Source organism: Centroberyx gerrardi, chromosome 11, assembly GCF_048128805.1.
Source record: "Centroberyx gerrardi isolate f3 chromosome 11, fCenGer3.hap1.cur.20231027, whole genome shotgun sequence".
Taxonomy (NCBI): Eukaryota; Metazoa; Chordata; class Actinopteri; order Beryciformes; family Berycidae; genus Centroberyx; species Centroberyx gerrardi.
Window position 1 is genome coordinate 5,272,514 of NC_136007.1, and position 13,892 is coordinate 5,286,405.

Below are 13,892 nucleotides of genomic sequence, written 5' to 3' on the forward strand. Positions count from 1 at the left end.
CGCTGGATATCGCCGTGTGATTGGTGGAGACGGGCGGAGGGAGGGAGGGAGGATCGGGGAGGGGCGGGGCAGCGGTGTGATATAGGAGCTGGAGGCGAGGCGCATCTTTATTATAGGAGTCATTTACAGGCAAAAAGGAGACAGGAGACCCGCAGGAGACACGGACTTACCTCTCCCTCTCTATATATATTTCTTTTATTTAATCAAGCTAAACCCGACAGCAGAGAAGCCAAACCAGACTATATTTTCAACCAAATCGCGTCTCCCCGTTGTTCTCCCCTGCGGCGTTTCTCTTTTAGAAAATCACCAAGACAGAGCAGAACGAGGACGACAGACAGCGACCCTCACTCACCTCAGCAATCATGATGTCGATGAACAGCAAGCAGCCTTTCAGTATGCACCCCATCCTGCACGAGCCCAAATACACGCCTCTGCACTCCAGCTCGGAGGCCATCCGCCGGGCCTGCCTCCCCACGCCGTCGGTAAGTCCGATCTCAGAATTCACTTCACTACGGCGAAGTTCCTGCATCTCACGTCACCTGCTGCGAAAACTTCCAAAACCTCCTCATGTCCTCGACGTTTCCGAGGAGAGAGTGGAGCAGCGCCCGATGGCTGCTCAGATAGTATTGTTATTTGGTCAGTGTGTAAATTAGCAGCTCACCAAACTATTACGCACAGACTCACACAGCTGAGAGGGAACATGCTCCCCTCGTGTGTGTGTTTATTCTTTTCTTTTAAAGATATGGCTGCCAAATACATTTATATAGCCTACTTTTGCTTTATCTGTTAGCACTCACTATAAATTACTATTGTGGCTCACTAAAGCGCCAAAATAGTAGCCTAATTTATAGGCAGGAGGACAGAAACCTGAGAGCGATCTGTCTTTTATAAGAGCGTCCTGTTTAGACACGAGTAAAGTAAAATGAAAATAGAAATATACAGGTGCTATAAAATAAGACTAAAATAGATTAAATTATAGAAGAAATTATAGAATAAAATGCGCAAACATGAGACATGGACATGATAGGGCGAACCAGAGTGAAGCAGCACGAGGACAGCACAGGAGACCAGACAAGTCATTTGATGATCTGTAGACCCGAAAAGTCGGAACGAGCATCACGAGTCTGAGAAGCCAAATCCTGCATTCTGCGCTGTGTTATCTCATATTGTCCCATTCATATTCAACCTCACACTCGTCTCATTTCATTGTCCGCAGAAATTATTCAGGAGACCTTAAATATTAATTTTAAATGAATATCCATCCACATTGGCACACTTTCCGCGTGTTGAAAAGGCCCAGTAACGTCCGAGTTGTAATAAAACGCATTGTTTGTAATGTAATGTAATGTAATGTAAGAGAGGAAGTGGAAATGTATTTGGATATATTTTGACAAAAAAATAAAAATAAATAAAAACTAAAAATCATAATCTGATTGTTGGCTTTCCACTTAAATGGTAAAAATATAGACCTGATCCTCCTGCGTAATGGAAGCGTCGTGCGTAATGGAGGTGTAATCCAAACATTTTCAAAAGCACGCCTCTTAATATTCCAGTTAAAAAGTTAGACCGGTTATCCTCAGTACAGAAAAAAATGTAAATTTCAACGTGAAGTTTTCACATGTGAAAAAATAAAGAAGCATTTAAAATTTCACACGATATAGACAGTTGTGTTTTCCACATTTCACATGTGCAAAACACGCAAATTCACATCAGTAATTTCCCCTGATCATCATCATCGGGCCTGCAGGGAGTCAGATCTCCGTCTCTATCCCTCCTGCCGCTCGTCCTCCCATAGCGACAGCTTTGTTTTACATGTAAAAAACAAATGTGTGGATTTTTTTTTTTACACAACCAGATTTATTACAGGATTGTCTTCACATCGAAACTATAAAAATAAAGACTAGACTTAACACTTCTGCGTAATATAATCATTGTGCGTAATGGAAGCGCAATCTAAACGTTTCCAGAAACGGCTGATGTCCAATTAAGAAGTTAAATTGGTTAAATTGGTGTGTTGGGAGTTTCTGTCAGATTTAACCAACCGACTCTGTTCCTCTGTCCCGCAGCTTCAGGGCAACATCTTCGCCGGGTTCGATGAGACTCTGCTGCAGAGAGCTGAGGCTCTGGCCGCGGTGGACATTGTGGCCCAGAAGAGCCACCCGTTCAAGCCAGACGCGACCTACCACACCATGACCACCATGACCAGCATGACCTGCACCCCGACCTCCTCCTCCGCCCACCTGCACCATCCGTCGGTGCTCACCTCACACCACCACCACCACCCGGCCCACCACCAGCCGTCGCAGGGCCTGGAGGGCGACCTGCTGGACCACCTCACACCGGGCGGCATCTCCCTCGGAGGCATGCCCGGCTCGGACGTCTGCTCCTCGGCGTCGCACACCGCCCACGCCGCCCACATGTCGGCCATCAACCAAATGCATCACCACCACCACCCGCAGTCCATGAACATGCACCCGCACAGCCTGGGCTCCCACGGCTCCCTGGGGGGCGGCGGGGAAGCGGAGCCCGACCCTCGGGAGCTGGAGTCCTTCGCCGAGCGCTTCAAGCAGAGGCGGATCAAGCTCGGGGTGACCCAGGCGGACGTGGGCTCGGCCCTGGCCAACCTCAAGATCCCCGGGGTCGGCTGCCTGAGCCAGAGCACCATCTGCAGGTTCGAGTCCCTGACGCTGTCGCACAACAACATGGTGGCGCTGAAGCCGATCCTGGAGGCCTGGCTGGAGGAGGCGGAGCGGGCGCAGAGGGAGAAGATGTCCAAGCCGGAGATCTTCAACGGCGGCGACAAAAAGAGGAAACGCACGTCCATCGCGGCCCCGGAGAAGCGCTCCCTGGAGGCTTATTTCGCCGTCCAGCCGAGGCCCTCGTCGGAGAAGATCGCCGCCATAGCCGAGAAACTGGACCTGAAAAAAAACGTGGTCCGGGTTTGGTTTTGCAATCAGAGGCAAAAGCAGAAACGGATGAAGTTTTCTGCAGCGCACTAAGACCGAGGGGGGAAACCCGCAGCTCTCTGCCCCGTTTACAAAGAGACAAATCAGAGACAAGCTGCCAGCACTGTCAGAAATAAAGGTGCGCCGTTGTACCTTTTGTCCCTGGGACTGGACCTTCTCCACACAGCGGGAGCCACACACACACACACACACACTGCAAAAACATCCGTCTTAACAAGCCATTTCATCTAGTATTGAATCTTCAAGTATTATTCTTTTCTTAAAACAAGTGAAAAATCGTCCGATGGGCCTGAGATCATTTCAGTTTCTTCCACTGCAAATCAACTTGCCTGAAGATTCTTTTTTTTAATCAAGCATCATTTCCTCGACACCAGTGGAGTGCTCTGCTTTTGCTGTCAAGATAGTGACTCTTCATTTTTTTTTAATTCCTGAAGAAACAAGTGAAACTGCATTGGAAACAGGTGGGACTGTCTCACTTCATTGGCTGAATTTTCCACTTTTTAAAAAATTTTTTTTTTAAAGAAAAATACGATTTTAAGACCAAATAGGAGACAGAATGATTTAAGGATTTTCCACACCAATGTGTTGTGGAAACAATTTCCAAGCAAGTATTCAATACAAGCAGCAACACACTTTCATAACAGACGAAAAGAAAAACCTCTGGAGTGTTTCTGCTGCAGTTTAGAGGCGCTGGGAGATCTGGATGTGCGACACCTGATGAGTAGAAATAGAAACCTTTTTTATTTTTTATTTTTTTGGGACAGAAGGATACAACGGTGTACCTTTTTTTTCTGACAGTGGAGACGGAGCATCCAGACCGGGATAAAGACTGAGACCCGGTCCAAATCCTGAGACACTCGAAGCTTATCGACGAACAGGCCGATACTCTCTGAAATATAGGAGAAGATTATCACCATCGTGACAGAAAAAGAGGGGGAAAATGTTCGCCCCATTCATTCATATGGCAATTATTGTACAAAAAAATAATAATAATGACGGGAATCGAGGAATAATTGTTATTATCCTCCTTAGTCGGAATAGCTTTTTTATATTTATCATTGTACATATTTGTGAATATGTTGCACCTACGTGTGTGAAAAGCTCATTGAATTTCATTGAATTTTTCGCTGTCTTTTCTCCCCGTTTTTGTTCCTTGGAAAATTCAATAGTTTTGGCACAGTAAGCTGAAACTCTGGGGTAAAATTATTGTAATCCATTGCATGGTTTACTCGTCGGGGCGTTTTCTGTGCGTTTATGGTTCCAAAATATGAAAATAACCCCAAGTGAATGCATTGCAATAAGAGAAAAACACACACACATACACACACGGGCTGAGACGCACGAATACACACATTCACACGGTATATCTGTGTGTCTACCTCATTACGCAAGTGTTGGCACATTCCTGGTAATTTAAAAACACACACACACACACACACACTAAAAAAAAGGCAAATAGGTTTCTTGGTTTTTGTTTTTCTTTCTTCTTCCAGTCGCTGGTTGAATTAGGCCTAGAAGACTCACTGATGTGTAAACCTGTTGTATGTTGAATTTCACTGCAATGATGCTTTGACAATCAAATTATTAGGCTATTATTAGAAGAATTACGTTGTTGAACTTCCCTTTTGTGTCCTCACATGAAAACGAATCATTTTGCATTGGATTATTATTATTGTTATTATTATTATTATTATTATTATTATTGTTGAGTTACTGGGACTTTGTGGAGCGCACTTTGTAGATATTCTGCAGACGGGAGATAGTCGGCCTTATTTATACAGATTTTTCCCAACACTTCTGAGACTAAGTTTGGTTTATTTTCTTTATTGCCCTTTATTTATTTGAACTTAATTTATTTCGGAAAAAAAACACGACGTATATTTCATTTGTGAAAGTGTGCTTTAAATGTGTCTGTGTAAGCGACAGAAGCTGAAATAAACCATGCACGTTTTACTTCATCATCTGACAGCCTTTCTTTGGAAAAAAAAAAAAAAAAAAAAGATACAGAAGGCAGTTCTTTTTTGGGGGGGGCGGGGCTCTTGCAGACTCTTCACTGCCATTTAGCAGGCGGATTTAATGCACTGGATAGAAATAACATCAATAAAACTTTATTTGTATAGCACTTTCAAAAAAATATGTGAAGGTTTTTTTTTTCATCCAGTGAAACATCAGAGGAATGGTTGAATTTAGGAAACATCTGGTTTGAGTAATGTAAATAGCATACAAGTTCTATAAAATAGTGTTTTTTAAAGATGGAAAAGCAGAAATTAGCCGAAGCTTTTCTGAAAATATAACTGCTGTTTGTTTACAGTGATGTTTGTTTGCCTCGTGCTAATCATCCTCTTTCTTCACCGCTACACCGCTCAGCAGCCTGTGTTTGGTGCTAGAGGTGTTAACAGTTTCTGCAGCCAATGCAGAAGATAGATTTAATGGACTGGTGCAATATGAGCTTCCAGCAGCAGCCTAGATACAGTGGGCAGTCTGTCTTTCTGCAGGGAGATAAAAAGAGAGAGAAAAGGCGAGAGAAGAGAGGAGAGAGCAGAGCAGCTGCTGCTGTGAAACAGGAGAAGCTGAGGTGAAGCTCCGTCTGAAAGCTGCTGCAGCCTGATGAATAGGATCTGATGCCTGACTGACTCTAATATTGATCAACTTTGTTGGATATGAAGTCTATATATATATGGCTCTATCACATCAAGGAACAGGCTACATTATATCCAGTGGTTTTAGTGGTATAAACGTTTCTCAGAGGCGGAAATAATCTCATTGGTTGAGTTAAACCTCAGTGGGCGGGGCAAACAACCGCCGTTTTTTTCAAAGCAAGATTAGCTAACTAAGTGGCAAATTTGAATAGCAAAGAAGACACTCTGTTTAAAATAGAAATAAAAAATATAAATGGAAATTACTTATTATTTTCTTTCATTCGTAACATGGCCAGCAGCTAGCTAACTAGCTTACCTAGATAGCTATAGGCTAGCATGGCTAGGCTAACTAGCTAATAGATAGTAAACTGAAAACAGTGTCAGACAAAGCAGGAGCTGGACACGTCATTTCTTCACCTGTTAGTCAGGTGAAAAGGTTAGCTAACAGTTGGGAGACCAGGCTCAATAACTTATTATGGTTAGACTGCTTTTTTTCAGGTTAGCAATAGCGCTAACCTTCATAGCTAGCTCCTCACTTAGCTCTTCAATTGCTTACCGCTTCAAACTGTGGGATTCAATCTTTGAGATTTAACTCGACCAGCGAGATTATTTCTGCCTTCAGAGAAATGTTTGCATCACTAAAACTTCAATTTGCTTATAGGCCTACAGGGAAGCTGCCTGAACCATATGTGTCTGGCTGATGTTCACCTCCTACAGATTCATCAAACTTGACAAGTATAAATCCTTTGGCTCTAAACAGTCATTTTATTCAAGATATCGACGTACACAGTTGTCTTATAATGCCATGAAAGACTATTTGACTGTTTCTCATCACCTCAACCTTCACATCAGCTTCAGTTTTAGAGGAAGTGTCGATTGCTTTAATTTACATCGACTATCAGCCTGACATTCAGCCACATTTCTGTCAGTAGATAAACTCACCAGTCAAAAATTCAGCTCTTCTGCAATTAAGATGTAGCATTTTTTGTTTTGTTTTATAACATAATGCATTTTGAATGGGTTTCAACACTCCTGTGGTCTTGAAACCTACTCAGCTTATGAAGGACCATGTAAAATTTACATCCAAGAGTTTTATTCCTCTGCACACTAAGACATGATGCAAGGAAGGAAACATCCTGAGGTACGAGACTCACTGGCCTGCAGGAGGTTTTCACACATCTGTTGGGATGTATTGTGCATGCATAATAATATCACATATACCACTAGTAAGGTGATGCAAATTGTTGCCTGAACATTAGTCTTTCTTATATATGAGACAGCGTTAGATTGACAGGGGATCAGAGCGAGTCCTGGCTTTATTCTTCTTCAAGTCTTTAGAGTCAATCTGTAAAAGGTCAAGGCCTTCTTCTTCTTCTCCTTCTTCTTCTTCTCCTTCTTCTGTGTACAAAAGCTAACAAAGCCTACCCACAGAAAAATAATGGTTTTCTTTAAAAACTTTTGCACACAAAAGAAGAGTGCCTCGGCTCCCTTTTTCCATGAGATATGTAATATATGCAATGCAATATTACCTCATTATACCTAACAGGACCCAACAGGACCAGCAAGACTCCATGCAGTCAATTATTAAACAAATACAAAAATAAAGGAGATATATATTAGAAATACATATATGGTTAATGTCATTAGATCATGGCAGCATACAGAGACCAAAATTGAATAGATAGATAGATAGATAGATAGATAGATAGATGCATTTAAAGCTGGCATAACATTGATAGTAAGCATTTCCCTTTCTATTTTAAAAGGTAACCGGTATTTTTCAACCTGGACCCTATTTTCCCATCTTTTTGTGTCTAAGTGACTAAAGAGGGCAACAATTTTTGAAATTGGTCCAGTATTGAGCGAAATCACTTCAGCCGGCAGCCGCGAAACTTCCTGCAACAACTCAACTCTCGCGAGACTTGAGCGAGACTTGGTTACACACAGACCGGATCAAGCGAAAGGTAAAGAAAAACGTTTCATTTCTCTATAGGGTCTTTTCCATAATGTTGTCAGACACTTATAATAACAATCTGAGCCTGTCAGTGGCAAAAACAAGCACTTTTAGTGGACGTACATTGACGGTGCGATTTGCCCCGTCGGATTACATTGCAGCTCGTTTCGCGGCTGCCGGCTGAAGCGATCTCGCTCAACACTGGACCAATTTCTAAATTTTTTGTCCCCTTTAGTCACTTAGACACAAAAAGATGGGAAAATAGGGTCCAGGTTGAAAAATACCGAAGTTACCCTTTAACAGTGAGCGTAAAACTAAAGATAAGTGAATTTAAATGTAAATCCCAAATTCAGTCTTGAGGTTAAGTCTATCCAGGTTAAGCCTCTGTCCATGAACACCTTTGGGTGCCATGGATGGACCAGACTAAGTTGTCAGTTTCTCTCTCTATATATATAAATGTATTTATATATTTATTAATATTTCTCTCTTCCTTCCTCCGTTCAGCAGGTGGTTTCAGCCCATAAACCCGTTATTAATGAATAATAAATATCGGCTGTTATGATACTATTGATTTCTGTGTGTGTTTGTTAAGAGGAGGCTCTTCTGTGTTGTACAACACCAGGCAGGGCCCTGATCCCCTCGGAGCAACCCAATACAGGCCTTTAAACCGGCGGGTCCCAACGTGGGGCCCGGGGACCGCCAGGGGTCCCCAGCAAAACGAGGAGTAGTTCAGTTTCACTGTTATTTCATCACTGGAGGTTTGCAGAGTGAGAGAGTTAAAGGAAGACTGTTTTGGCCCTATGATTCACTCTTGGGCTAGACTGATATATTGCTGATATTGGCCTTTCAATAAAAATCAGATATCAGCCAACATGTTGTCTTCCTCAGGGAAATACAGAACATAACGAGGTTAATATTGGACTTTTGTCTGTGATGGAAGTACAGTGGCTAACTGGCTGTGATTTTGTACAAACTTCAATGGAGTTTCCACTGACATGGAGGTGAGGAGATCATGAATCACTTTTAATTTTGGGGTGAACTATTCCTTTAAGGAGCTGCTAACCTAAGAATTTCATCATCATGGGTTTTAAAGGAGAGTTTTAGTGTCCCATGATGGTCTACATGCTGTTTCAGAGGCTTTTCCACTTCGCAAAGAATAAAATTCTGTAGGAAACACTGAATCCTTGCATTTTTTTGTAAACGTTTGGCATGAAAATGGTCAAATATAAATCTATAGAATATCAGCACAAAATATCAGCTATTGGCAGCTTCGAACTAAAAATATCAGTATCGGTTATCGGCCTTCAAAAACCCATATAGGTCGAACCCTAATTAGACATCAGACATAACATAACCAATCATAGGCTACCTAACATGAAAAACTAAAACGCTTTGAAAATGGCTGCTCAAGAACAGAAGAGATCACTGAAGAAAGAAAGAAAGAAAGAAAGAAAGAAAGACTGAGAAAAAGAAAGAAAGAAAGAGTCAAACAAACAAACAAACAAACAAAATCTGAATTAGAATGAATTAATCTGAATATGAATAAGAAAATAATGACAACAGACTATACAAAACTTTATTAAATTGCCAGTGAAGAGTTTGTTTTGGACAAAAGAAGTTGGCTATTTTACCATATCTCAAAAAATATTAGTATTTCACCTCTGATAGGCCTCCTACAATATCTATTTCCTTCCAGTTTAGCATAATTTCATATATTTTGTCCAATATTTCCAGCAGTGTATTGTGTATTACAGTGTATTACATTATAATGACATATTGTAATATATTATGCCTATGCTACGCGTTCAGGAAAAAAATCCACTTATGTATCGTGCATTTGTCAATATTTAAAGATATTTTTCCCTGCCAGACATTGGCTGGCATGTTGGTCTATAACAAAGAATGTAGTACATGGCTTCATCAAAGTTTAATCGTCGAGCCGCTCTCCAATTGATGCCTATAAATTATATATAATTGACCGTGTAATCAATGTGAACAATGTATCAAGTTTTCCTGGGAGCAAATGACGGAAAGCAAATAGGAAAAAAATCATCATCAATCCGTTTATAGGAAACCTGAATGAGAAATCATTAAGCTATAATATTCATTAGGACTTAGAGAGAATCTGTACTGAACAGTGAGTTTACAGTGACTTTATTGCATTTTAAACTATTTTTTCTCCTATTATATAGCTATAATATTCTTAGAATATGTCTATAGTGACTTATAATGTGTCTGCGGTACTCAATAGTGAGGTTACAGTGACTCTATCGTATTATAAGTTATTTTTTCTGACATGATATCACTATACATTCCTATAATACATTCATAGTAACGCATGTGTGAATTTATAGTAACTTTATGGTATTTTTTCTTCTATGACATCACTCTAATATTCTTATAATATTCTTCTGTAGCCTATTCAATAGTGAGTTTATGGTGACCTTAACATACTTCAAGTTATTTTTTCTCCTATAATATCACTATAATGTTCTTATAATATGCCTATAGTAACTATAGTACTCATTAGTGGGTTTATGGTATTTTTCTCATATGGTGTTCGTATAATTTTACTATAGGGCCGTTTTGAATTGTATAGTATCCTTGTATCCTAAACTTACTATAGGATGACTTCAGTTCTTTATACGGGTCTGTAGGCTGTGTGGCCAAACTGAACCAAAACGCTGGAAAACACAGAGGCATAAAACTACTCACCGCATGTGGTGGATTTATTATTTAAGGGGAGATGTGGCTGAAAACGGAATATCGCCAGTTGTAAAGTGAAATTTCGCCGCCAGCAGCAGGTTTGGGCTTCAAGTCCAGACAAGAGAAATATTTCAGGGCGTCAAGAGGTGAAGAGCTGAGAGGAAGTTCAAGAACTTACCCCGTGCAAATCTGACGGGTGTGATCTGCGTGTCCATCTTTATTAAACACATAAAGGGACATTTTTGATTTTCCGTAACATGTTTGATCAAGAGAAGTGACGCTCACGTGCAGAAATACTCATTAACATAAACATCATACATACGCCAGTACTACAATACTAATCATAACAGGACAGGCGCACCACGTTTTAGTCCAGCGGGTTAAGAGATATTAATTCACGAGTACATTAAGTTCCACTGGACAAACTGCTGTGGAGCGAAAAACAATTTTGTGATAGAAAATGCATTGGACGGTAGGATCCATAACCTTTCACTTATGAAAAATCAGTTGTTTTTTTTAAGAGCTTGGCCTGTGCATGAAGCCTGTTCTGCTAAAACTTTATATAAAACAGACAGACAGACAGACAGACCAAGAGTTGTGGCCTTTTAAAGAGGTAATCATTTATTATTTTAAATTATAGCGTCCCCATCGGGACAAATCAGCAACAGCAACAGCAGAAGCATCAATAAATAACTAAATAAATAACTAAATAACAACAACAACAACAATACAAAAAATAATAATACTAATAATAACATGCCTAATAATAATGTAGGGAATTGAGACAATAAGTGAGTGTGTACCCATGTGGTTTAATAATTGAACCGCTTTTGAATAAGGTGAATACAGTGAATACAGTTCTGTGTTTTCAGCTCAGTGATCTGGCCTCGTGCAGCCCGCCTCCACTCAGGATGCAGCTTGTTGTTGTTGTGGATGAGCGGATAAAAGACTTTTCCCAGGACGGCGCTAGTTAATTGTTTGATTTAAATAATTAAGAAACGGGAGGCCTCATTTTCCTCCGCTGTGTTTTCCTGTGTTGGATCCAAACAAGAGCAAAGCAGACTGCGCTTTTCCTTCCGCTCAACCCGGCAGAGGCTGCTGTAAACACACACACACACACACACACACACACACACACACACACACACACACACACACACACACAGGAGTGGGTAGTAGGTAGTAGGCAGACTAAAAGGAAAACATCAAGTTCTGCTGTTAAGTTCTGAGAACACAGACTCCAAAATCATGCACGTGTCCCCGGTAGATCTTTCACACGTCAGCATACATTGAGTTGAGTGACAGTAGGCGACTCGCCATTATAATGATACAATTATCATTATAATGATACAATTTAGGCGAAGGTACAGTATGACGACTGACACCAAGTCTGTTTTAAAGGACAGTTCCAGTGTGATTGGAGTTTTTGCTCATTTCCTGCTTCCACTTAATGTTTTACAGCACTGTGGATCATTTTCCAGCTTTCATCACCTTATGAGATATTTGCTATTTTTCCTTCTTCTTAGTTGTTTTTCAAAGTCAATATTTTGAAACAAATGTGATATCATGAGTTACTCCCAGTAAAGAGGAGGGAAGCAATTTTAAGCCGTAATTGTGTAAAATCTAGCTTTAATAGCTTTAGTTTGACACGAGGCGGGGCCTAACGTAACCACAGAGAATGCTAGCTATTGGTTGAAACTCATTTTTTTTACTTATTTCGGAGTAGCCTGGTTCCAGACTCCTCTTGACCCGCCCACTCTCCAGATTTTGACCAGCGGTTCAGAGTCCGGTGTTGCTCTATTCAACGGCTTGTTCCCCCTCAGAGAAACAATGGAGCCAATCAGTGCCTTTGTGGGCGGGACTAAAGTTTGAACCGTTCATGCAACGGTTTTTCATTGGCATTTCGGCAGAATAATATTTGTTGAAATCACCTCCTTAACCAACATATTGTCTTTGCAAAGACAATATTTTTGTCAAAATACATTCTTGGCAAAGTTGATAAATCCGCTCAGCATCAGTGTGATTGAAAATAACATCCGAGCGGCCGGAAATCAAACCTCCACGTTCACAGTGATGGATTACCTTCACCGGCTGAATTAGAAGTCTCCAGTTGGTTTCTGTGCCGTCTGGAATTGAATGGGAGTGAATGAGCCTGAGAGGTTTTGACAAAACTGATTTATAAGTATATTTAATCGGGGCGTGTACATGTAAAAACTGTCACATTTAACATTAAAGAGATGGAAAATGTAAAAAAAAATGAACAAGCACTCACGCTGGAATTGCCCTTTACATTCAACAGTTTTTTCCTGCATGAGTGAAATGTTTATTGAGGTAGCAGCGCCTCTACTGTTGACTTACAGTGTGTCAAATCAGAGTCACTTTAATACCCGAGAAACACATGAGATATCTGACGGGGATTGAAGAACTCTCCCACAGTTCATGCTGTTGGAATTTGGATCCTGCTTGTAGGCCATAAGACTTATGGAGTATACAGCATATGGAGCATATCGCTTTGCTTTGCTTTTTATCGGAGTGACAAATTTAGATGCAAGGGATCGTGATATTTTAAATCTGCACTAGGCAACTTTGCACTTTGGTGGCCCCAAGTGGCAGCGAGAGGAACTGTTTGAATTTTTGAGAGTTTGAAGGACTTCATTCGGGGCGGCTGTGGCTCAGGAGGCAGAGCGGGCCGTCCACTAATCAGAAGGTCGGTGGTTCGATCCCCGGCTCCTCCGGTCCGCATGTCGAAGAGTCCTTGGGCAAGATACTGAACCAGCACCCAGCGTGGTAGCTTGCCGTCATCGGTGTATGAATGTGTGTGTGAACGGGTGAATGTAGGCATTGTTGTAAAGCGCTTTGAGTGGTCGGTAGACTAGAAAAGCGCTATATAAATGCAGTCCATTTACCATTCATTACCCAGAAATCATGTGATGTGATGTGATGTCAGTAAACTGCACACTCCTCAGACCTGAAAGTCTTCTTCTCAGTGTGTGGTGAGTCCAGCTGTCTCTGAGCGCTCGCTCTGCAGAACGTGTGGATTTCACTGTGAAGTTTTGATTTGTCACTTCAGAGTTAAGTTTACCTGCCAGCGGACCACACCCAACACCTGAATTTCATTTGGGCAAACATGTTGACAGGGGATGGCACTCTCCTCTCTGTTGCAGACTCACTTTGTGGTTTATTCTGCTGAAACCGGTGTATTTTTTTATTTTTTTTACAAAAGGTCTTGCCTGGTGCAGCTTCAGCTCCAGACTGCACCGGCTATAGAAAACCAGCCTTGATGCAGCACTGCACACCTTTCACCGTCCCGCTCGCACCAGCCATTCTATTTTGAAAGCAGGCGGTACAAGTCAATCTAATTCGGCGCCGGGGGAAAGAATAAACATCAAGTGAGTGGGAAAGCGGTCTATAGATAACGTGTTCGGTCCCTCCCCGGCCTAACGCTGCATCCCGATCGCACACAAACCCCAAACCAAAAGGGACCGCTATCTATACAAATAGGCGATAGCTGCTGTTAATTCCACACTCCTTCAGATTACTCCATCCACTCCTCTCCGGCTTGTGTTTTCCATGAAGCGAGGAAGCGCATTTTCATAAATAGACCTTGGCCAAGCGCCGCGGCTATGA

The 13,892-nt window shown here is 41.5% G+C and overlaps 1 protein-coding gene across 1 annotated transcript; it reads left to right on the forward strand.

Annotated features, from left to right (window-relative positions):
- The first annotated feature begins 362 nt into the window (after window positions 1-362).
- On the forward strand, window positions 363-2,999 carry pou4f4 (POU class 4 homeobox 4). Its single transcript, XM_071914075.2, has 2 exons — window positions 363-482; window positions 2,067-2,999. The coding sequence occupies exons 1-2, from the start codon at window positions 363-365 to the stop codon at window positions 2,997-2,999; spliced, it is 1,053 nt and encodes a 350-aa protein (XP_071770176.1).
- Window positions 3,000-13,892: the final 10,893 nt, after the last annotated feature.